The sequence below is a fragment of the Bos indicus x Bos taurus genome, chromosome 28 (assembly GCF_003369695.1).
Source record: "Bos indicus x Bos taurus breed Angus x Brahman F1 hybrid chromosome 28, Bos_hybrid_MaternalHap_v2.0, whole genome shotgun sequence".
In the NCBI taxonomy this organism is placed as follows: Eukaryota; Metazoa; Chordata; class Mammalia; order Artiodactyla; family Bovidae; genus Bos; species Bos indicus x Bos taurus.
In genome coordinates, this window is record NC_040103.1 from 4,632,338 (window position 1) to 4,656,439 (window position 24,102).

Sequence of the window (24,102 nt, forward strand, 5' to 3'; positions counted from 1 at the left end):
GTTGTCTTCTTAGCATGTCTTAGCCGTGGATCTTCAGTGCCTCCTCCTGTGTCTCTTCCCTCCCCTACTGGAGAAGGGGTCAGCAGGTAGATCAGGTAGGGTGGTCGGCATCTTGGGGTTGTGAGGATGTGGGTGAGAAGGGGAGACAGCCAGTATTAGAGCTGTGCTCTTATCAGCTGGCAGCCAATGCAGAAAACATGGGCGTATGTTAATTACAAGAGTCTCATTGGAGATTCAGGATGCTATGGGCACTGAGATGATTATCTGCCATAACACTGTGTGCACAGCAGGCATTCAATTACCTGCTGCTTATTTTGTTCATTGACCTCAAGATTGGATGATACTCAATTCTTGGGATTTGGTTTGCCGTATTAGTGGAAATTAAATTTATTTAATATTTTTATGAACCTTAGACTACATAACCCTATCTGTGGCATCTCTTTCAATCCTTAGACTTAAGAAACTATGACTTCTAATCTTTCTACGCATGCTACATTTGCATGTTTGGGGTCAGATCAGCCACGGCTTGTTTGCTTTTCCTTTCTCGGTCATGTTAGCTGCTTTGCTGGTATCTCAAGTCCCTGAAGTTTGTTGCACTGTGTTCTGGCTCTGTCACCTGAAATGAAGTAAGTGGCTTACATATTTGCTGGATTCTTCCACGTCTAATTCTTGGCTCACCACCCACAGTTATTTAATGCTTGGGAGGGAAGCTTTTTCCTTATGCCAGCTAATCAGAAATACAAAGCTGGCATGATTTTTCCAGTTCAGCAAACCTCCAAAAATCTGCCCGCCTTGAAGGGGAGCTTCACGGCCCTCACGCAGGTGGCGAACTCTCCTGTAAAGAGAGAGTTCTGAGCAGTGTAGTCGACCATGAATGGGGTTAATTTATAAAAACCTGCTCTCTCCATTCTCTGCAGAAAGAAATTGAGACCCTCCAAGCCAGGATGTCTGTTCTGGAAGCAAAAGATCAGCAGCTGAGACGGGAGATAGAGGAGCAGGAGCGGCTTCTCCCATGGCAGGGCTGCGACCTTGTGGGAGGATTGTCCCTGGGCGAGCTGCAGGAGGTCACCAAGACCTTGCAGGACACCCTGGCCTTGGCCGAGCAGATTCCCCTCCACGCAGAGCCACCTGAAACCATCCGGAGGTACCGGTGATTTCCTAAGTGATTTTGGATCTCTCGCCTTGTCGATCTGTTTATGGGATTGATTTAGTCTGCTGTCCTACATATGTAAATATTGGGTTGGCCAAGGAACTTTTCGGTCAACTCAGTATTTTCCAAGCAGTGCTGTGAATTTTCAAGGGAAAGTAGTCTTGGTATTTTGAGTGTCAAGGTCCTTCTTTGTGTAGGGCAGTCCTGTGCACCTCAGGATGTTCCACACCTTGGCTACCCAACCTGTTGGGCTTCCTAGGTGGTTCAGTGGGTTAAGAATCTGTCTGCAATGCAGGAGACACAGGCAGATACGAATTCAATCCCAGGGTCAGGAAGATCCCCTGGAGGAGGGCATGGCAACCCACTCCAATATTTTTGCCTGGAGAATCCCATGGACAGAGGAGCCTGGTAGGCTACAGTCTGTAGGGTTGCAAAGAGTCAGATGTGACTGAGCAGGATGCATCCAACCTGCTAAATGCCACTCTTTCTCTCCATTCTGCTAGGCACCTTCCCCATATCCTAATGCCCCCCCAGGTGCCTTCTCTGTCTTTGGGATCTATTGGAGTTTGATCGGTTGGAGAGTCTGATGCCAACCTTTACTGAGGACAATCATCTGGAGATGAGAGATGTTAGAAAGTGTTAGTCACTTAGTTGTGTCCGACTCTTTGCGACCCCATGGACTGTAGCCCACCAGACTCCTCTGTCCGTGGAATTCTCCATGCTAGAATACTGGAGGGGGTTGTCATTTCCTTCTCCAGGGGAATCTTCCTGACTCAGGGATCGAACCTGGGTCTCCTGCATGGCAGGCAGATTCTTTATCGTCAAAGCCACCAGGGAAGCCTGGAGACAAAGGAGGGAATGAGCTACTAAGAGGGGAGACTCAATTAGTGAGCAGGAAGAAGAAATTATTATTCATGACAACCAACATTTATTGAGTCTTACTGTGTGTCAGGCGCTGTGCTAAGCTTTACCCTATGAGTGGTGTCCATTATTACATCCATCTCACAGATGAGGACAAGAGAGTTTAGGAAGGTCACATAGTTTGCCAAAGTCCCAATTGATAAGAGGCAAAACTGATACTAAAATTCGTGTTTGTTACGTCAAAGCCTTGTTTCTTATCCACTTGTTGTGGAGGGAGAACCTTCCCTGTGTTTTGTGTTGAGGAAGACACAAGAGATATGTGTGGACCTCTGACCTTCTGGGAGGTCATTGCCTTATTCTGGCCAAAGATGGAACCTGCCCTTACTCCTATTAGACAGAAGTCGAGCCATGCCCTGAAGGAGAGGCAGCTGGTGGTGAGGCTTGAGGGTTCAGTGGGTGCAGCAACGAGGGGAATGAATGTGCTGCTCGATAATTATGCTGCAGAAAAAACTTAAGAAAGCTTCACCACCTGTAGCGGTTGAGAATATGGACTCTTGCTATCTACTCCGGAGAAGGCAATGGCACCCCACTCCAGTACTCTTGCCTGGAAAATCCCATGGACGGAGGAGCCTAAAGGGCTGCAGTCCATGGGGTCACGAAGAGTCAGACACGACTGGGTGATATCACTTTTCACTTTCATGCATTGGAGAAGGAAATGGCAACCCACTCCAGCGTTCTTGCCTGGAGAATCCCAGGGACGGGGAAGTCTGGTGGGCTGCCATCTGTGGGGTCGCACAGAGTCGGACACGACTGAAGTGACTTAGCAGCAGCAGCAGCTATCTACTCATCCACATATTAGTTGGAACCACTTATTATGGGGGGGCTGTTACTGGGATGAACGGAGTTAATATGTATCAAGATAGAGGTCATATGCTGGTGCCCGGGTGGCAGCACGCCCCTTTACGGTCATGTAACAGTGCCTGTCCTTTCCATCACAGGGATTTCCATCTTCAGAAGCCTTCTAACTGCCGTGCAAATGTGTCGTAGACTGTTTAGCAAGTATCTGCTCCCTGTACACATGCCACACTCAGTATCAGCTGGGATGCTTGTCCAGGAAGATGCTCACCATGTCCTCCCCTCCCCGTCCCAGCCCTGATATTTCCCTGCAGAGCTTTAACCCTGGGCTCCATCCATGGAGAAGGGGAAGACGTGGGTTGTTGCCAGATTTTAGTCAAAGGAAGCTGACCACCAGGTCTGCCTGTGCCTTCTCCTTCACCCCCACGGTGCAGCCTTGGCCTCCGGTGACCTTTCCTACTCCTGCTTCCCATATCCCTCCTGTGGAAGTCTTTCTACACACACACACACACGCACACACGCACACGCATGCACACAAACATGCATATACAAGCACACACATATGCATGCAAACACATACATATGCAAACACATACATATATACACATGCACACTTATACATGTGCACACACATGTGAAAGTGTGAAACCATTAGTTTCTCAGTTGTGTCCGGCTCTTTGCGATCACATGGACTACAGTGTACCAGGCTTCTTTTTCCATGGAATTCTCCAGGCAAGAATATTGGAGTGGGTTTCCATTCCCTTCCCCAGGGGATCTTCCTAACCCAGAGACTGAATCCGGGTCTGCCGCATTGCAGGCAGATTCTTTACCATCTGAGCCATCAGGGAAGCCCATACACACATATATACACACACATGCACACACATACACACTCATAGACAGCACACACACACACATGTGGACACACACACATGATGTTACATATCATGTGTAATCATGCATGTGATATATGCATTATAATAGACAGAGGTACTGATATATGGGCTTCGCTGGTGACTCAGATGGTAAAGAATCCTCCAGCAACACAGGAGACATGGGTTCTATTCCTGGATTGGAAAGATCCCTTGGAGAAGGGAATGGCAGCCCACTCTAGTATTCTTGCTGGAACAGAGGAGCCTGGCAGGCTACAGTCCATGGAGTCGCAAAGAGTCTGACAGGACTGAGTGACTAAGCACATACACACATTAATATATAAGGAATATTTATATAACATGAAATATACATATACATTTGTTTTTACAAACGCAATTTACACATGAGGCTTAAAGTGAGCCTCTTTCTGCCCCACTGTCCAGATGTGTCCTCCTTATTTCTCCTTTCGCTTTGAGCAGCACAGTGGCTAGTTTTACTCCTTTCATGTCACTCATAAGCTCTATCTAGGGGAAACACTGGGGTGTGCTTACCTTTGACCCTGCTGCAGGATTCACAATGCCTCTGTGCTTTGAGCTGAGTCCCTGGGCAGCGTACCTGCAGGTGTGACCCATCCTTGCAATTGCACAGAGATGCCCCGGGCAGAGGCTGCTTTCTCACTCATCAACTCACGGCTCGCAGAGCAGCCCACGTGGTGGGAGGGCTGGGCTTGTTGTTCTTATTTAACAGTTGAGGAAATAAAAGCTCAAAGTTTCCAGGGGATGCAGCTGGTTAGAGACTACTTATATCCACCTATAGGTGCTTCTGGGTCTGACCCATTGAAAGAGTTTCCACTTAGAGGCCTCAGTCTAAAACAAGGCACTCCCGAGTATGGTGGCTGATGGAGCTGGGCCCCGGAACTCAGATCTTACCATTTCTAGTCTGTTATGATGCCCACGTGCTCCAGCTTTGCCTTTTTAATCAGGATGAGAAGCAGTCGAAATAAAAGTGTGACTTTTGCTAAGTCATCCAGTGCTCCAATCAACTGAACAGGCTCTTGAAAGACCTTTCAAGGTGTGTGGCAATCTGATTCTACAACACTCTTAGGGAAATCGGATGCAAGGCTGGCTCTTGACCGTGCTGCGGTGCTGGCTGGGGGCTCCTCGGGCAGGACCCGTCATCCCCGAGCCCACTTGTGCCCGGGAGGCTACAGAGTTCAGTCAAGAGCAGTCTGTCAGTTTTTGTGCCTGTGTGCCTGTGGGAACACCTGGGCATCTCGGTGACCTGAACCCAGCAGGGCTCTGTATAGGAGCGAGTCCTAGGAATAAGAGGACTAAGAGTTGCCCAATGAGGGTAGGAGGGAAGATCCTGGGATCATTAAAGGTAGAGATCAACATGGGAAACTTACCTGCTGGTCCAATGGCTAACATGCCACACTCAATGCAGGGGTCCTGGGTTCAGTCCCTGGGTTGGGAAGATCCCCTAGAGAAGGGAATAGCAACCCACTCCAGTATTCTTGTCTGGAGAACTCCTTGGACAGAGGAGCCTGGTGGGTTACAGTCTGTGGGGTTGCCAAGAGTTAGACACAACTGAGCAACTTTCACTTTCAGCCCCCCTGTAACTTACAGCTGGCTCTGTATCCATGGTTTCTCGGCATCCCCAGATTCCACCAACAATCAACCACCAACAGTATATGCTATTGAAAAAGAGCTGTGTGTAAGTGAACTCTTGCAGTTCAAACCTGCGTTGTTCAAGGGTCAACTGTAGTTTCTTCTCAGACCCAATGGAGAGATCTGGACAAATTGTGAAATAGGAAAATCTTGGTCTTAGGAAGAGAGGTTAGAGAAAGCTGGAGAAACAGACCATTCAACATCCTAACCATCTTTGTCATCATCCACGAAGGTTTTTCATGGAGGCCAGCTATAAGCTTAGGATGCTGTCTGGGGAGAAGCTGCTTCTGATCGACTCTATCAACAGTGTGCAAGTTCAAGGGGAGGCTATGCTTCTTTGCCTGGATAAACCATGCACTGGTTTGGGGAGGAGTCTCCTAAGAGCACTTGGCATTCCTGAGATAACTGCTGCTGGAGACTCTGCTTATGTGGGCGCCTTACGTTCTGACTGTAGCTTGTTGGGGAATCCTTGGGCTGATGTTTGAGAAAGACTGAAAGTAGAAGGGGATGAAAGTGCTGGGGATGAGAGACCTGGCAGCTTAATATTTGGGTATTTTGATAGAAATCAAAGCAGCAGTTTGAATTTTCTGATGTTTGTGTTTTGGATAAAATAACGTGTGTGTGCATATGTTAATTGCTCAGTCATGTCCGACTCTGCGACTCCATAGATTGTAGCCTGCCAGGCTCCTCTGTCCATGGAGTTCTCCTAGCATGAATACTGGAGTGGGTTGCCATTCCCTTCTCCAGGGGATCTTCCTGATCCAGGGCTCGGACCCTGGTCTCCTCCATTGCAGGCAGATTCTTTACAGTCTGAGCCACCAGGGAAGCCCAGGATCAAATAATTTATCAGGATGGAATGAAGAGCTGCCTTCTCAAATATCCGAGTTGCCTTCTGACGGGCCAAAGAGAGTGGATTTCTTCTTCCAAACAAGAGGAGAGTGTTTTTAACTACTTGGGGATTAGGCACTCTGCAATATGAAAGCTTGCAGGGTAGGGATGGGTGAGGGACAGAAGCCACTAGGAAGATGAATGTTCTTTGCAATTTCCCTCATCCCTGGGATTCCAGTCCTTTGGCTTTAGAACAAACTCCTTGTTTCTTCCTTCAAGTCTTCCTGTGATGGGAGAGGTCTAGAAGGACAGCTATTTTTCTGGTAAGCCTGATTCACTCTCCCTTGGGAACCTACCCTTCCCTTCTCTGTAGTGGGATTGGGGGGTGGAGTAGGGGATGGGAAGAATGGGGACAGAGGGAGGGAGGAGGTGACAGTTTCTGGGGTTTTCCTGGACCATGTCTCCCCATGTGGGATGTGAGTGTCCGTCTGTTTATTTCTGTAAGTGGAGGAGGGTTGTGATTTGCAGCTCATCTGCCTCTAGGACGGTCAGCTCAACCCCTTTTGTTGGTCTGGGAGCCTTGAGCATGAGTGGAGGCAGGGCCGACTGTGACCTTGGCTGACCGCAAAGCCAGGTAGGAATGTAGTAGTAACTGACAGAGTGAGGGCTCCATTACTTGCTAACATTCCTTAGAGATGCTTGGCTGCTTTGTATTAGTCTGTGGTTGAGTTCTTCATTCCTCGGCTCCTGGAATTTTTCATGCTTCAAATGAAATGTATTCTGGCAGCTCATGGATGAATTGTCTCTGGTTGTACAGTTGGGAGAAACATGTCACATCTTTTTATAAACCATTGGCACAGACTGCAGAACAAACACAAGCTCTGGTTACTGCGAGACTGGTTGGACCTTGGTGGGTGTGTCTGAGTTGCTGGGGGTGTGGGTGGAGAGCTGGGCCTGCTCCCTGGTCCCCATGACTTAACCTCCTAGGGCCCCTTGGCATGGCTGACCAGTTCTTAGAGGTGCTCAAGCCTCCCATCATACCTACCCTCAGCCCACAATGAGCAGCCAGGCTGATGTTACAACTCTGTTTAAGTGAGATTTGAAATAATGAAATTCAGCACAGTTCACAATTGACTGGGAAAAAAACATCAATAGTCCCACTTTCCTCCGAGATACTTATCTTATTATAGTTAAAAGTCACAGTGAAACAGCAAGGCCTGAATCAGAAAACAGACTCCAGGGTGTGGGACGAGCATAGCTGATTCTCAAAGGGTGTGTTCAGGGATAGGGGAAGCAGCTGTGTGTGTCCTGGCGATGAGCCTGGACAGTGCAGAGTTCAGAAGAAATGCTCCTGATCTCCACGCCTCTTCTCCACTTGCTGTGATTGTGTGCTTTAGTCTCTACTTCCGGTCTTTGCTTTTCTTCTTTCTCGCCTTTGTCCTTCATCTAGTTGGTTTGTCAAGACAGGGGCTTGCAGAAAGAAAAACACCAATACAGTATACTAACGCATATATATGGAATTTAGAAAGATGGTAACGATAACCCTGTAAGCGAGATAGCAAAAGAGACACAGATGTATAGAACGGTCTTTTGGACTCTGTGGGAGAGGGAGAGGGTGGGATGATTTGGGAGAATGGCATTGAAACATGTATAATATCATATGTGAAACAAATCGCCCATCCAGGTTCGATGCATGATACTGAATGCTTGGGGCTGGTGCACTGGGATGACCCAGAGGGCTGGTACGGGGAGGGACGTGGGAGAGGGGTTCAGGATGGGGAACACGTGTATACCTGTGGCGGATTCATGTTGATGTATGGCAAAACCAATACAATATTGTAAAGTAATTAACCTCCAATTGAAATAAATAAATTTATATTAAAAAAAGAGAAACTACAAGGAGGAGAGCAAAATAAACATAAGTAGAAGGAAAATGTTTTGTTGCTAAACAGCAGCAATTAGAAAAGTACAAAATAGGCAATAGAAAATTAATAAAGCTAAAAACTGGCTTATTGAAAAAAAAAGACAGGGGCTTGATGGGACTGAAGTACGAGGACTCATCTGGAGGAGGGGGACTGCTTTGCGTTGCTAAACCTGATAGGTTTTGAGGTGAGATTCTGACTTTTTTCCCTTTATTTTTAAAACAGACACCTTGCTTTTCCCACAGATTCATGAGGCAGGCAAATCTTTGCCCAGAGACTCAATGAATGCAGTGAGGTTGCAACGTATAAGCGGCATGAGACTGACACTTCTTGCAGGAAGTCTTCCTTGATTAGACAGAGTCCTCAATGTTCAAGACAGCTCTCATATTTATCACCCTTCTTATTTTGATTTGTAATCATAAAAATACATTAATTTAAATATCACTTTATGCTTCCCTAGTGGCTCAGTGGTAAAGAATCTGCCTGTAGTGCAGGAGATACGGATTCAATCCCTCAGTTGGGAAGATCCCCTGGAAAAGGAAATGGCAACCCACTCCAGTATTCTTGTTAGGGAAGTATCATGGACAGAGGAGCCTGATGGGCTACATAGTCCACGGGGTCTCAAAAGAGTTGGACGTGACTTAGTGAGTAAACAATAACAAATTATTTACAAAAGTTCATTTCTGCTCATAACCCTATAAGGTATGTTGGGCAACACACTGGTTTTTGCAATGTCTTTTGTAGATGAGGCTGCTGAGCGTCCAGATTCACACTGCAGTAGAGTCCTGAGGTCTTTGGCCAGGTTTTGAAATGGAGGGGAGAGAGGTGGTTAGCATGGATGGCCTGGAAAAGAGCGGGGCTTGGGGCAGGTGCGCCTGACAGGCAGGGAAAGGTGTGCAGCTGATCCAAGTGAGAGAGAATGCTGCCGTTTCAGGCCAGCAAGTTCTCTCTCAGCCCAACGGGTCACAAGGTGGCACCTGAGAGGGATCAGGGCAAACAGGTCTCCAAACACAGACAGCCTGGGGAGACCACCAGGCAACTGACTAGGTCAGAGGGGTGGCAGCAGTTTCAAAGACAGGGGAGCAGGAGAGGAGCTGCGGGAGGAGAGGACCTGCTGGGCGCCCACAGAACAGGAAGTCTTGTTTATCAGTGAAGGTTTGAACTGGATAACGCTGGTGGTCCCTTCCAGGTCTCGAACACTTTGCACTTTCGGACTTTGTAAAATAGGTTAAAATAAATGGCTTCAAAAAATCGGTAATTCTATTCCTCGTAGCCCCCAAATATGTTCCCCTGTAATGTTCCCTAGGCAGGTGACAACCATCCAGACCTGCAGTGCTCAGGGTCGTTCTTTTCTAAGTGAGTCACTGCTAATGACTGCTAGTGATGGTTTATTTGGTCGGTCGTGTCCAACTCTTTGCGACCACATGACTGTAGCCCACCAGGCTCCTCTGTCCCTGGGATTTCCCGGGCAAGAATACTGGAGTGGGTTGCCATTTCCTTTTCCAGGGGATCTTCCTGACCCAGGGATAGAACTTGGATCTCTTGCGTGGTGTCAGGTGGATTCTTTACCAGCTGAACCACCAGGGAAATCCACTAGATGAAAATGGAGTTGGTCTCCCAGTGGCCACTGTTTAGAGTTGGGAACTGACTGTTGTATCCTCCTATTTCCTTTGGAAAGTCATCATCACAGACAAAGGAAAGTTTTTACAGGGCCACAACTTGGAAAAGAAGGAAAGTCTTGGAAAAGAAGGAGAAGATTGAAACTACCACCTGTCTGGGCATGTGTGGATGCCACTTACCTGGAGGAAACAGGACCCTGACTTCCGTATTTTGTTTAGTACATTTGAGAAATCCCAAGGAGGAATCTTATCTTACCTACAGATTAAAATAACAACAACTTTATTTTGTGCTAAAGTAAATTTATTAGGACTGAAAAAATGTAAAACAAAAGATGATTTAAAAAAGAGCAGAGGAGGATGAAAAAGTGGCTATATATTTTAATTTTATTTATTTATTTTGAATTATTTACTAATTTATTTGCCTGTTGTTGTTCAGTCGCCCAGTCATGTCTGACTTTGCAGCATGCCAGGCCTCCTTTGCTGCACCCCATTGACTATACCACGCCAGGGCTCCCTGTTCCTCGCTGTTCCTGTTTCCCAAAGTTTGCCCAAGTTCATGCCCATTGCACCAGGTGTGGCATGTATGATATAATCCCTGAAAAAAAGTGAAAGAAAGTAAAGTTGCTCAGTCATGTCCAACTCTTTGCAACCGCATGGACTGTAGCCTACCAAGCTCCTCCGTCCATGGGATTCTCCAGGCAAGAATACTGGAGTGGGTTGTCATTTCCTTCTCCAGGAGATCTTCGCAACCCAGGGATTGAACCTAGGTCTCCCGCATTGTAGGCAGACGTTTTACCATCTGAGCCACCAGGGAAACCGGGGCCCCTTGCATTGGGGGGCACAGAGTCTTAGCTATTGGACCACCAGGGAAGTTCCTGTGGCTATTTATTTTTAAATGCTGTATTTTAATATTTTATAAATTCTCCGTGCTTTGTTTTCTTCAAGGAATTTACAACATTTATTATTATTTAGGTAGTTGTTTTGGGAAACTTGTAATATATGGACTCATCCATTCTTCTTTTATAACTTGGGTATCTGATAAACTATTTTTGACTAGAGCCTCATGGATTCTCAGAGACTGAAATGACTGTAGCTGGTTCTCTGGGTGCTGTGACTGTGAGTCAGCTCTCGGCCTAGGTGAATGCATGTGGCCTCTTCTAATAGTTTTTATTCTGGTTAATTTCAGTTTTTATTTTTCATTATTGTCAACTTGAGAATTGTCCTATGCTTAATTTCTATGTAACTTGCGTGTGTTCTACAATCCTCCATCCCCTTTCATCAAATTTTCTTATTCCTGATAAATCCTCAACGTGTTATCCTATCTTCCGGTTGTAGGTTTTTGGTTCCTGCTTTAACTTTTCAGATGTTAAAGAATACGCCTACCTAAACTGTTCTTCATTCTTTGAGCTGAAGATTTAAAGCTCTTCCAGCAGAAGTAATTCAGTTCTGCTGAGAGATCCTTTCCCAGGGACTGCAGCAAATATCCCCAGGTCTGGAACATCTGCTCCTTACTGGCTGAGACTTCAGTTGGTTAGTAACACGTCTTTTCCAAGCTGTACCAGGGCTTCCCTGGTGGCTCAGATGGTAAAGAATCTGCCTGCAATGCAGGAGACCTGGGTTTGATCCCTGGGTCTGGAGAGAGAAGAGAATACCTACCCACTCCAGTATTCTTGCTTGGAGAAATCTATGGACAGAGGAGCCTAGCGGGCTACCGTCCAGAGGGTCACAAAAAGTTGGACACGACTGAGCAACTAACACTTTCATTTTTCCAAGCTGCTCAAGGCCTGCCCTGCCCTGCACTGATTCCTAGGCTGCTAGAAAGTCATGTACCAGGACCTCTAGGTTTCCTTTACACACCCCCTTATACATGGGGGTCATTTTTTTTGTTACTGTGCTCATGCTGGCCACCATTATCAAAATTACTTTGTACATCCTTTTGGATAGGTTCCCTCAGCTTCCTCTTTGAGTGGTATTGATATTGGTGTTTGATTATTTATTCAATTATTTGTTTAGTCAACTGGATTTTTTTCCTGCTGTTTATTCATTTTCTTTATGAGCAGTCTATTTTTGCAATCTTTTATTCAATAAAATGTGTAAATCTTTAGCTTACCCACTGAAGCATTTTAGGAAGTGAAATTTATAGTATTCCCCAGTTTCAGGACTCTGACTGATGTGTTGCTTTGTCAGCGAGTTTTGAAAGAGCCTGAGAGAAATCTAAGGTTTAAGCTGTGTCTGCAGCTTTATATGCATACGCTTATTCTTGGCCAGTTGGCAGATAGGTAAAGATAAATCAGAAAAGCATTAGTTCAGTCACTCAGTTGTGTCTGACTCTTTGTGACCTCATGGACTGCAGCACATCAGGCTTCCCTGTCCATCACCAACTCCTGGAGCTTGCTCAAACTCATGTCCATTGAGTTGGTGATGCCATCCAATCATCTCATCCTCTGTCCCCTTCTCCTCCTGCCTTCAATCTTTCCCAGCATCAGGGTCTTTTCCAATGAGTCAGTTCTTCATATTAGGTGGCCAAAATATTGGAGTTCAGCTTCAGCATCAGTCCTTCCAATGAAGATTTAGGACTGATTTCCTTTAGAGTTGACTGGTTGGATCTCCTTGCAGTCCAAGGGAATCTCAAGAGTCTTCTCTAACACCACAGTTCAAAAGTATCAATTCTCTGGTGCTCAGCTTTCTTTAGAGTGCAACTCTCACATCCATACATGACTAATGGAAAAACCATAACTTTGACTAGACGGACCTTTGTTGGCAAAATAACGTCTCTACTTTTTAATATGCTGTCTAGGTTGGTCATAGCTTTTCTTCCAAGGAGCAAGCATCTTTTAATTTCATGGCTTCAGTCACCATCTGCAGTGATTTTGGAGTCCAAGAAAATAAAATCTCTCACTGTTTCCATTGTTTCCCCATCTATTTGCCGTGAAGTGATGGGACCAGATGCCATGATCTTTGTTTTCTGAATGTTGAGTTTTAAGCCAACTTTTTCATTCTCCTCTTTCACTTTCATCAAGAAGCTCTTTAGTTCTTCTTCACTTTCTGCCATAACAGTGGTATCATCTGTGTATCTGAGGTTACTGATACTGCTCCCAGCGATCTTGATTCCAGTTTGTGCTTCATCCATCCCGGCATTTCACATAATGTATCCTGCATATAAATTAAATAAACAGGGTAACAATATTTAGCCCTGACATACTCCTTTCCCTATTTGGAACCAGTCTGTTCCATGTCTAGTTCTAACTGTTGCTTCTTGATCTGCGTACAGATTCCTCAAGAGGCAGGTCAGGTGGTCTGGTATTCCCATCTCTTGAAGAATTTTCCACAGTTTGTTGTGATCCACACAGTCCAAGGCTTTGGCATAGTCAATAAAGCAAAAAGTAGATGTTTTCTGGAACTCCCTTGCTTTTTAAACTCAAAACAGAAAGTAAAACCTTTCAGGTAAACCTTAGAGTTATAGAAAGTATACATGTTTAGAATTTAGGAGAAACAACATACATTTAAAAAATTTTTTGGATTAAGTGGAAATGCAAGCATTTCTTTTAAAAACCCTGAAAGCAATGGGATATTACTTATTAAGTAGTCAGAATTAGGGGAGCAGTGAAATGGAAATTGGATGTTACCTTTGGATCCCTTAACAGAATAAACCCAGAGGCAGGATCATATTCCCCCTGGATCAAATTGTAGGGTTTGAAGGATTGAACTCACAGGAATTTTGTGGCGAAAAGCTCTAGAGGCCCAAGAATAGAAATCTTTTTGAATGTTTATATACATTTGGGTTATGACAGTAGTTGAAATCTGGCACCATCTTGGTTACTAATCTTCAGAAAATAAGAGACCAGTAATTTATTTTCTTACTGTATATAAAAAGATATCTTTAAAATAATTTGGGAGGAAGAGGTGGAAAGGCGAGTAGTTATGATCTAGACATAGAGTCCTTCATTTTTGTGACTCCATTCATTTTTTCGTTTATTGGGCAACTAAAAGCTCTTGCAGACAAATGCCTCTAAGTCAAAATGTTTTTGGCACCTGCATTATAATTTCAGTTTGGAATATAATTGTTTGAGAGGCAGCAGGAAGAGTTGGTTGAAATAACACTTGGAATATTTGGATAAGCCAGATAACAAATTCATCAGTTGAAACTAAAGCTGTGGTTGGGACTTCCCTGGTGGTCCAGTGGTTAAGATTCTCCACTTCCGATGCAGGGGACACAGCTTTGATCCCTGGTCAGAGAACTAAGATCCCACATGCCGCATGGTGCGGCCAAAAGAAAGCTGTGATTCTTGATGGAACTGGACTTAGATGCAAAGTGTGACTCTGTAAAGTCAGGCGGTTTCTCAGTGGAGATGGAAATTGGCAAGAGATGGCAGGGGCCAGGCTGTGTGTGTGTGCGTGTGTGCACGTGAGCTTGCCTATGGGCATCACTTTATTCATGTCAGCTGATTTGGAAAATTCTATGTATCCAGTAAATTCATTATTAGGGCTCTTTCCTCTGCTCAGCATGTTTCCATCAGCACCTCGACCCCAGGAAGTCTTTTTTTTTTTTTTTTAAGAAATTGGAAATCCTTGTGTTTATTCTGTCTCTCTCTTAGATCCCTTTTAGGGGTGCTTATATGAGTTTCTTGGTGGTTCAGATGGTAAAGAATCTGCCTGCAATCCAGGAGACCCAGGTTTGATCCCTGGGTCAGGAAAATCCCCTGGAGAAAGGAATGGCTACCCATTCAATATTCTTGCCTGGAGAATTCCATGGAGACAGCCTGGCAGGCTATAGTCCATGGGGCCACAAAGAGTTAGACGCTACTGAGCAACTAACGGAGAAGGCAATGGCACCCCACTCCAGTACTCTTGCCTGGAAAATCCCATGGACGGAGGAGCCTGGTAGGCTGCAGTCCATGGGGTCGCTGGGAGTCGGACACGACTGAGCGACTTCACTTTCACTTTTCACTTTCATGCATTGGAGAAGGAAATGGCAACCCACTCCAGTGTTCTTGCCTGGAGAATCCCAGGGATGGGAAGCCTGGTGGGCTGCTGTCTATGGGGTCGCACAGAGTCGGACATGACTGAAGTGACTTAGCAGCAGCAGCAGCAGCAGCAGCAGAGCAACTAACAGTTTTACTCTTTTCACTTTCATATGAGTAACACAGACATCTTTTATTAGAAAGAATGTATGCCCTAATAACATTTGACATCTCAGTGTGAGTTTGCTGAGTCAGTTGGAGAATTTGGACTTTACCACAAAGATTCAAGAGCGATAGAATGAATTATCCTTATTCAAGTTTAGACTAAGATCCCTGAAGTTCAGAGAAATATTTGGTAAGGATATGAGTCACTAATGTGATCCACATTCAGAGAAATAATCAACAGACCAAAAGTCCAAATATTTCTCTGGCCAATTTTGCTTTGATTCTTTCATTTCACCTCTTCTGCTTGGGCTAGAGAGAAAAACGTCAAACATATTAGTTAAAAATGCACGTGCCCAATTTTTGTCAGATTACTTAAAAATATTTCTTACTCTGATATAGGCATGGCTATTTGTAGAAATGATTTATTAAAAAAAATCTTTCTAGACTTCATTCTGGCAATGTCCCCCACACATGAGCTAGCTCTTTGAGTGGGTACGTCCTGTGTGTGGCTGCCTCCCCTGCTGAACAGGGGTTCTGTGCTGTGCCCAAGGTGACCAGGGTGGCCTGCAGTGGCACTAGAGGCTGGCAAATATCTCTCTTCACTGCATGCAGCCTTTGATCAGAGTAAGTGTCTCAGGCGACCAGCGTGATCGCTTTTACAGCCACAGAGAGTGGCTTACCTCTGATGACTGCATGTCCCATCATGCCTTTATGAGATCATCTGAAGCCCGGAGGAGCTCTTGGCATTTTTGTTGTCTGTGCTCCATCTATGTCCCACTGGTGACATGTGACATTATCAGCTGTGAGGAGAGAAGGGTCCAAGGAAGGGAAAAAGCCAAGTAGATGAAGTCCTGCATTTCCTAAAGCTGTTTTTGCTGTCATTTTCTTCACCACTTGTCCCTGACAGAAGGTTAGCGGCCTGAGCAGTAATTGGCAAGGTTGTTAATGTCAAGGATTCCTGTATCTGTATATATATTTTAATTCAAGACCGAGTAGTGCCTGTGCTAGGGCAGCTGTCATCTTGCCCTTTATGTCACTTCTAGTTTGCATCAGTAACAGTCTCTCCTTCTTAAACTTGTTTTTACTAAACAAGCCAAGGGATGGAGCTGGGGATGGGGACAGGGGACAGGGAGAAGACTGGAAACTGAGCTGACATTCCTGCTCCTGTAGCTCTTTACTACATTGGCGTGTTGGTACATGGTCAGATCTACATAGGCAGAAAGCTGGGTGCTCAGTGGCCAGCAGACGGCAGACTTTTTGCACAATTCTGTTCTGAGGGCAGAAACACTCATGTCTTGCTTAGTAAAAATGGCCTTATATTTCTGCCTCTGTCATTAATGCTCTCTGGCACTTTGCATGACTGATGTGTTAAAAAAATTTTTTTTTAATGTGGACCATCTTTTAAAGTCTTTATTGACTTTGTTACAGTATCGCTTCTGATGTTTATGTTCTGTTTTTTTGACTGTGAGTCATGTGGGATCTTCGCTCCCGACCTGGGATTGAATCCATACCCCTCCACTGGAAGATGAAGTCTTAAACACTGGACTACCACAGAAGTTCCTGATGTGTGTGTGTGTTTAGATTCTCCAGATCTCTGCAAATAAAATAACCTTAGCAAAAGAATCTTGAATAGTAGAACAGTAAAGGCATCTTGGACGGTAGGACTGGGATGTTCTTAGAAATCACCTGGTCCAACTTCCTCACTTTGCAGATGAGCAAAGAGAACCCCAGAAGAAAGGGACTTATTCAGAATTCTGCAGAAAGTTAAGGTGGTGGTGGAAATCTCTGCATGCCATTAATATTCTTGTGCATCAGAGGTCAGACAAGAGTAGCGGCAGAGTTTGTCCTCCAAAGGCTTGTCTTTGGAGCAGATGTATGCTTGGCATCCTGGGTGTGAGTTTAATGCTGATGTCCAAGGCTGGTGCTGACGGTAGTCGTGGCTGGCTTCCTGGAGGTGAGAGAAAGCATCACTAATGGAGGAAGGAGAAATGGGTGTGAGGTGGTTTCTCTAGAAAATGAACACAGAGGTGTCCTCCAGGCTGCCTCTCATGTGGCCCAGAGCAGGAGACCAGTGGAAGCAGGAGGACCTGGCTTGTATCCCCACCCTGTGGTCTGTTCTGCACTGTGATGGGACCCTTGGCCTTCATGTCTAAGAACTAGCCACATCTTCCAGGTTGATCCCTGCAGTGTGGTCCACCCTGGGGAGGAAGACCTTAAAAAGAGGCCCAGGCAGAAAGCAGGTTCATTGCTCTCTGGGAAGGCTCTTCTGGTCTCAGCTGCCTTCACCAGCTTCTGCATAGGCATGTATTAATACCTTTGGCCCCATAGATATTTTCTTCTGGGAGTAAGGAGAATAAGAGCAGAGCCCTCTAATGCCTGGATCCATGAAAGATGTGGAAAGTATTACTATGAGAGGGTACAGATTCAAATTTCTGATAAGTCTTTTGAGTTATGCCTCCCAAAGTGACAGCATCTGGAGAAACAGGGAGTAAATAGTTAGTGGCTAGTAGAGCAGGGCGTGGGATTCTGTAACCAGATAGATACCAGATGCAGCTCTAGGTTTTAGCAAGGAAGGTTAGCAAGGTGCTCTGGGCTGCCCTGGTGGCTCAGATGGTAAAGAATCTGTCTGCAATCCAGGAAACCCAGGTTCAGTCCCTGGGTTGGGAAGATCCCTTGGAGGAGGCTATGGAAACCCACTCCAGTATTCTTGCCTGGAGAATCCCATGGACAGAGGAGACTGGCGGGCTACAGTCCATGGGGTCACAAAGGGTAGGACACAACTGTGCGACTACCACTTCTACTTCAAAGGCCCCATAATCAGTTTTTAAAAACTCAAAGACATTGTCACATGCAATTTTCTTATAGCCACCTGTCCTTAGAGCCTACACTACAAGGCAAGAATGTTTACAATCTATTGTTGGAGAGGTTTTCTGTTTCCCACTTGAGTGAGTTGAAAATGAAATCATCTATTAGTCTGAAACAAACAGAAGGGCCGTTGTGACTCTTGTCTGGCAGCTCCCATATGCAGTAGACTTTTTTTCTTGGACTGTGGAGCAAGCTGGAATCAAGACTGCCGGGAAAAATATCAATAACCTCAGTTATGCAGATGACACCACCCTTATGGAAGAAAGTGAAGAACTAAAGAGCCTCTTGATGAAAGTGAAAGAGGAAAGTAAAAAAGTTGGCTTAAAACTCACCATTCAGAAAACTAAGATCATGCCATCCGTTGCCATCACTTCATGGCAAATGGATGGGGAAACAATGGAAACAGAGATTTTATTTTCTTGCGCTCCAAAATCACTGCAGGTGGTGACTGCAGCCATGAAATTAAAAGACACTTGCTTCTTGGAAGAGAAACTATCACCCACCTCAGTTTAGTTAAGTCACTCAGTCGTGTCTGACTCTTTGTGACCCCATGAATTGCAGCACGCCAGGCCTCCCTGTCCATCACCAACTCCCAGAGTTCACTCAAACTCACATCCATCGAGTCGGTGATGCCATCCAGCCACCTCATCCTCTATCGTCCCCTTCTCCTCCTGCCCACAATCCCTCCCAGCATCAGAGTCTTTTCCAATGAATCAACCCTTCACATGAAGTGGCCAAAGTACTGGAGTTTCAGCTTTAGCATTATTCCTTACAAAGAACACCCAGGACTGATCTCCTTTAGAATGGACTGGTTGAATCTCCTTGCAGTCCAAGGGACTCTCAAGAGTATTCTCCAACACCACAGTTCAAAAGCCTCAATTCTTTGGCACTCAGCTTTCTTTACAGTCCAACTCTCACATCCATACCTGACTACTGGAAAAACCATAGCCTTGACTAGATGGACCTTTGTTGGCAATGTAATGTCTCTGCTTTTGAATATGCTATCTAGGTTGGTCATAACTTTCCTTCCAAGGAGTAAGCATCTTTTAATTTCATGGCTGCAGTCACCATCTTCAGTGATTTTGGAACCCCAAAAAATAAAGTCTAACACATATACATAAAGTGTCAGACTTTATGACCAACCTAGACAACATTAAAAAGCAGAGACATGTATGGATGTGAGAGTTGGACTATAAAGAAAACTGATCACCGAAGAATTGATGCTTTTGAACTGTGGTGTTAGAGAAGACTTTTCAGAGTCCCTTGGACTGCAAGGAGATCCAACCAGTCCATTCTAAAGGAGATCAGTCCTGAATATTCATTGGAAGGACAGATGTTGAAGCTGAAACTCCAATATTTTGGCCACTGATGTGAAGAACTGACTCATTTGAAAAGACCCTGATGCTGGGAAAGATTGAAGGCAGGAGGAGAAGGGGACAGAGGATGAGATGGTTGGATGGCATCACTGACTTGATGGACTTGAGTGAGTTCCAGGAGTTGGTGATGGACAGGGAAGCCTGGCTGCAGTACATGGGGTCACTAAGAGTCGGACACGATTGAGCAACTGAACTGAACTGAACTGAACTGGAGCACCAGTATGTAGAATCTTAATAACACATGTGATCAATCATACTGTTAAAAATGGAAATGTCACATATGTTAGTTTGCTAGAGCTGCCACGACAGACTCCCACAGACTGAGGGGCTTAAACACAGTGCTGGAGGCGGGAAGTCCAAGATCAAGGTGTGGGCAGTGCTGGTTCCTTCTAAGGCTGTGAGGCAAGAATCTGTGCCAGGCTTCTCTCCTTAGCTTGTGGATGATTGTCTTCTCCCTGTGTCTCTTTTGTGGTCTTCCCTGTGTGTGTGTCTCTCTCTGTGTTCAAATTTCCCCTTTTCATAAGGATACCAGTTATATTGGGTTAGGGTCATCCTGATGACCTCGTTTTAATTGATCACCTCTATAAAGACACTCCAGTCCTCTTGCCTGGAAAATCCCATGGATGGAGGAGCCTGGTAGGCTGCAGTCCATGGGGTCGCTAGAGTCGGACACGACTGAGCGACTTCACTTTCTCTTTTCACTTTCATGCATTGGAGAAGGAAATGGCAACCCACTCCAGTGTTCTTGCCTGGAGAATCCCAGGGATGGGGGAGCCTGGTGGGCTGCCGTCTATGGGGTTGCACAGAGTCGGACACGACTGAAGCGACTTAGCAGCAGCAGCATAAAGACACTATCACCAAATAAGGTACCATTCTGAGGACACTAACATAATGAACTGGGGTTGGGGGCACACACTCAACCCATAATAGACCCCTGTATACTCAGTTTCCTTTCACCATCACCACCCTCAAGCCCAGCTGCCCCTATTGTACTTTCTGTATAGCACAATAGGCTCAACTTTTTCTGAGGCTTCATGTGTTAAGGGTGAATTTCAGTCAAATGATTTAAGTACAATTTGTGAGTAGAGGATAATGTCCATTTACAAATAATGATGTTGTGCTGTAAATTCAGGGCTTCCCCGGTGGCTCAGACCGTAAAGAATCCGCCTGCAATGCAGGAGACCTGGGTTCAGTCACTGGGTCTGGAAGATCCCCTGGAGAAGGAAATGGCAACTCACTCCCATTCTTGACTGAGAAATCCCATGGACAGAGGAGCCTGGCGGGCCACAGTCCATGGGGTTGCAAAGAGTCAGATGTGACTGAGTAACTAACACACACACATTGTAAACTCAACACCATTCTCAAATAGGATTCTAAAAACTAGTGTATACCGTGACAGTGTACCTCAAATAATTACACATCTTCTGGAAGAGGCAGCATAATTTAGTAATTAGAACAGACAGCTAAACTGCCTGGGTTATCATTCTCCCATTACCAGCTAGCTGACCCTGGGAAAATTACTGAAATCTCTCCTGGAGTTTTCTTGTCTGAAGATGTAGATATTAGGTACCTACTTCATGAAGTAGAACTTAGAATTTAAACATAGAATTTAAAAGGCTAATCCATGTAAGGAATACAAGGGAGAGTGCCTGGCACACAGTAAGTGCTCAATAAATGTTTGACACTTATTATTCCTAGGGTGGCTGCTTTTCAGGAAGACACTCATTTGAGTAAATTAGGCCTGGGGTGTTTGTTAAAACATTATGTGCTAATTGGTGGAGACAATGTGTGTTTCCAGGGTACCGCATAATTTGATCTGAGAGAGCAGTTTACTTGTCATTAATCATATGCAGGCTTCAAAGAAACGTGGCGATTCATTTTAATCACTGAAGTACATGTAACTCTTATTTATAAACATTTAACTCATCGAATTTGGTGGTTTTCAATTTGTATTCCTGCTCCTGGAATCATGATTTGGGGACCCTTGGAAGATCCCCTGGAGAAGGAAATGGCAACCCACTCCAGTATTCTTGCCTGGAGAATCCCATGGACAGAGGAGCCTGGTGGGCTACAGTCCATGGGGTTGCAGAGCTAGACATGACTGAGTGAATGACACGCCTGGGTGATGGTGGTAATATTCAGTGTGCAGGGTCTATGTGACCTCACTTGTATCCCAGGCCAGACATCCCACCTCAATCAGAATAGATGCTCTATTATCTATTGTATATATTACTATTCTGAGTAAAATTTCATTTGAAAGAGCTCTACTACTAAAAATAGCTTGAAAATCACTCACATGGGGTATAGATGATTTATATTCTTCTGCCCCCCCATTGCTTCCATTCTGTGCTTACCCCAGGGATGCAACTAATGCTAATATTAGCCTGAGCAAAACATAATTAGGAAGGTAAATCTACTGCAAAAAGCAATATAGCATAAATTAAATATAAATCAAATCAAATATAAAACAATGCATTCAATTATCTGCCTCTCTGCCTTCCTGCTTTAACATCAGTATTTGAGAGGAGACTAATCTTCTTTCTGGGACAGGGCCAAGACTGAGCCAAGACCAATGAACATGTCAAACTCTGGAAGGACGGTGCTTGACCTATTGGGCATGAGCTAAAGGCGCTGACACTTTGGTCAGCTAAATTCTGTCTTTTTTTTTTTTTTAATTTTTTTAAATTCTATTTTATTTTTAAACTTTACAATATTGTATTGGTTTTGCCAAATATTGAAATGAATCCGCCACAGGTATACATGTGTTCCCCATCCTGAACCCTCCTCTGTCTTCCCTCCCCATACCATCCCTCTGGGTCGTCACAGTGCACCAGCCCCAAGCATCCAGTATCGTGCATCGAACCTGGACTGGTGACTCGTTTCATACATGATAGTATACATGTTTCAATGCCATTCTCCCAAATCTTCCCACCCTCTCCCTCTCCCACAGGGTCCATAAGACTGATCTATACATCAGTGTCTCTTTTGCTGTCTCGTATACAGGGTTATTGTTACCATCTTTCTAAATTCCATATATATGTGTTAGTATACTGTATTGGTGTTTTTCTTTCTGGCTTACTTCATTCTGTATAATAGGCTCCAGTTTCATCCATCTCATTAGAATTGATTCAAATGAATTCTTTTTAATGGCTAAGTAATACTCCATTGTGTATATGTACCACAGCTTTCTTATCCATTCATCTGCTGATGGGCATCTAGGTTGCTTCCATGTCCTGGCTATTATAAACAGTGCTGTGATGAACATTGGGGTACACGTGTCTCTTTCCCTTCTGGTTTCCTTAGTGTGTATGCCCAGCAATGGGATTGCTGGATCATAAGGCAGTTCTATTTCCAGTTTTTTAAGGAAAAAACTGTTCTCCATACTTTTCTCCATAGTGGCTGTACTAATTTGCATTCCCACCAACAGTGTAAGAGGGTTCCCTCTTCTCCACACCCTCTCCAGCATTTATTGCTTGTAGACTTTTGGATCGCAGCCATTCTGACTGGCGTGAAATGTGAAATGGTACCTCATAGTGGTTTTGATTTGCATTTCTCTGATAATGAGTGATGTTGCGCATCTTTTCATGTGTTTGTTAGCCATCTGTATGTCTTCTTTGGAGAAACGTCTAGTTCTTTGGCCCATTTTTTGATTGGGTCATTTATTTTTCTGGAATTGAGGTGTAGGAGTTGCTTGTATATTTTTGAGATTAGTTGTTTGTCAGTTGCTTCATTTGCTATTATTTTCTCCCATTCTGAAGGCTGTCTTTTCACCTTGCTAATAGTTTCCTTTGTTGTTCAGAAGCTTTTAAGTTTAATTAGGTCCCATTTGTTTATTTTTGCTTTTATTTCCAATATTCTGGGAGGTGGGTCATAGAGGATCCTGCTGTGATGTATGTCGGAGAGTGTTTTGCCTATGTTCTCCTCTAGGAGTTTTATAGTTTCTGGTCTTACGTTTAGATCTTTAATCCATTTTGAGTTTATTTTTGTGTATGGTGTTAGAAAGTGTTCTAGTTTCATTCTTTTACAAGTGGTTGACCAGATTTCCCAGCACCACTTGTTAAAGAGATTGCCTTTAATCCATTGTATATTCTTGCCTCCTTTGTCAGAGATAAGGTGTCCATATATGCGTGGATTTATCTCTGGGCTTTCTATTTTGTTCCATTGATCTATATTTCTGTCTTTGTACCAGTACCATACTGTCCTGATGACTGTGGCTTTGTGGTAGAGCCTGAAGTCAGGTAGGTTGATTCCTCCAGTTCCATTCTTCTTTCTCAAGATAGCTTTGGCTAATCGAGGTTTTTTGTATTTCCATACAAATTGTGAAATTATTTGTTCTAGCTCTGTGAGGAATACCGTTGGTAGCTTGATAGGGATTGCATTGAATCTATAAATTGCTTTGGGTAGTATACTCATTGTCACTATTTTGATTCTTCCAATCCATGAACATGGTATATTTCTCCATCTATTAGTGTCCTCTTTGATTTCTTTCACCAGTGTGTTATAGTTTTCTATATATAGGTCTTTAGTTTCTTTAGGTAGATATATTCCTAAGTATTTTATTCTTTCCGTTGCAATGGTGAATGGAATTGTTTCCTTAATTTCTCTTTCTGTTTTCTCATTATTAGTGTATAGGAATGCAAGGGATTTCTGTGTGTTGATTTTATATCCTGCAACTTTACTATAATCATTGATTAGTTCTAGTAATTTTCTGGTGGAGTCTTAAGGGTTTTCTATGTAGAGGATCATGTCATCTGCAAATAGTGAGAGTTTTACTTCTTCTTTTCCAATTTGGATTCCTTTTATTTCTGTTTCTGCTCTGATTGCTGTGGCCAAAACTTCCAAAACTATGTTGAATAGTAATGGTGAAAGTGGGCACCCTTGTCTTGTTCCTGACTTTAGAGGAAATGCTTTCAATTTTTCACCATTGAGGATAATGTTTGCTGTGGGTTTGTCATATATA

General features: G+C 44.4%; 1 protein-coding gene across 3 annotated transcripts in view; it reads left to right on the forward strand.

Annotated features, from left to right (window-relative positions):
• Positions 1–24,102, forward strand: part of DISC1 (DISC1 scaffold protein) — a 427,041-nt gene that overhangs the window by 162,320 nt on the left and 240,619 nt on the right. For all 3 annotated transcript variants that reach the window (XR_003509171.1, XM_027530484.1, XM_027530483.1), the window contains exon 6: positions 918–1,144. Coding sequence is in view for 2 of the 3 variants with exons in the window: in XM_027530484.1 (XP_027386285.1) it covers positions 918–1,144 (227 nt within the window). In the remaining variant the exon portion in view is untranslated. The remainder of the gene's footprint in view (positions 1–917; positions 1,145–24,102) is intronic.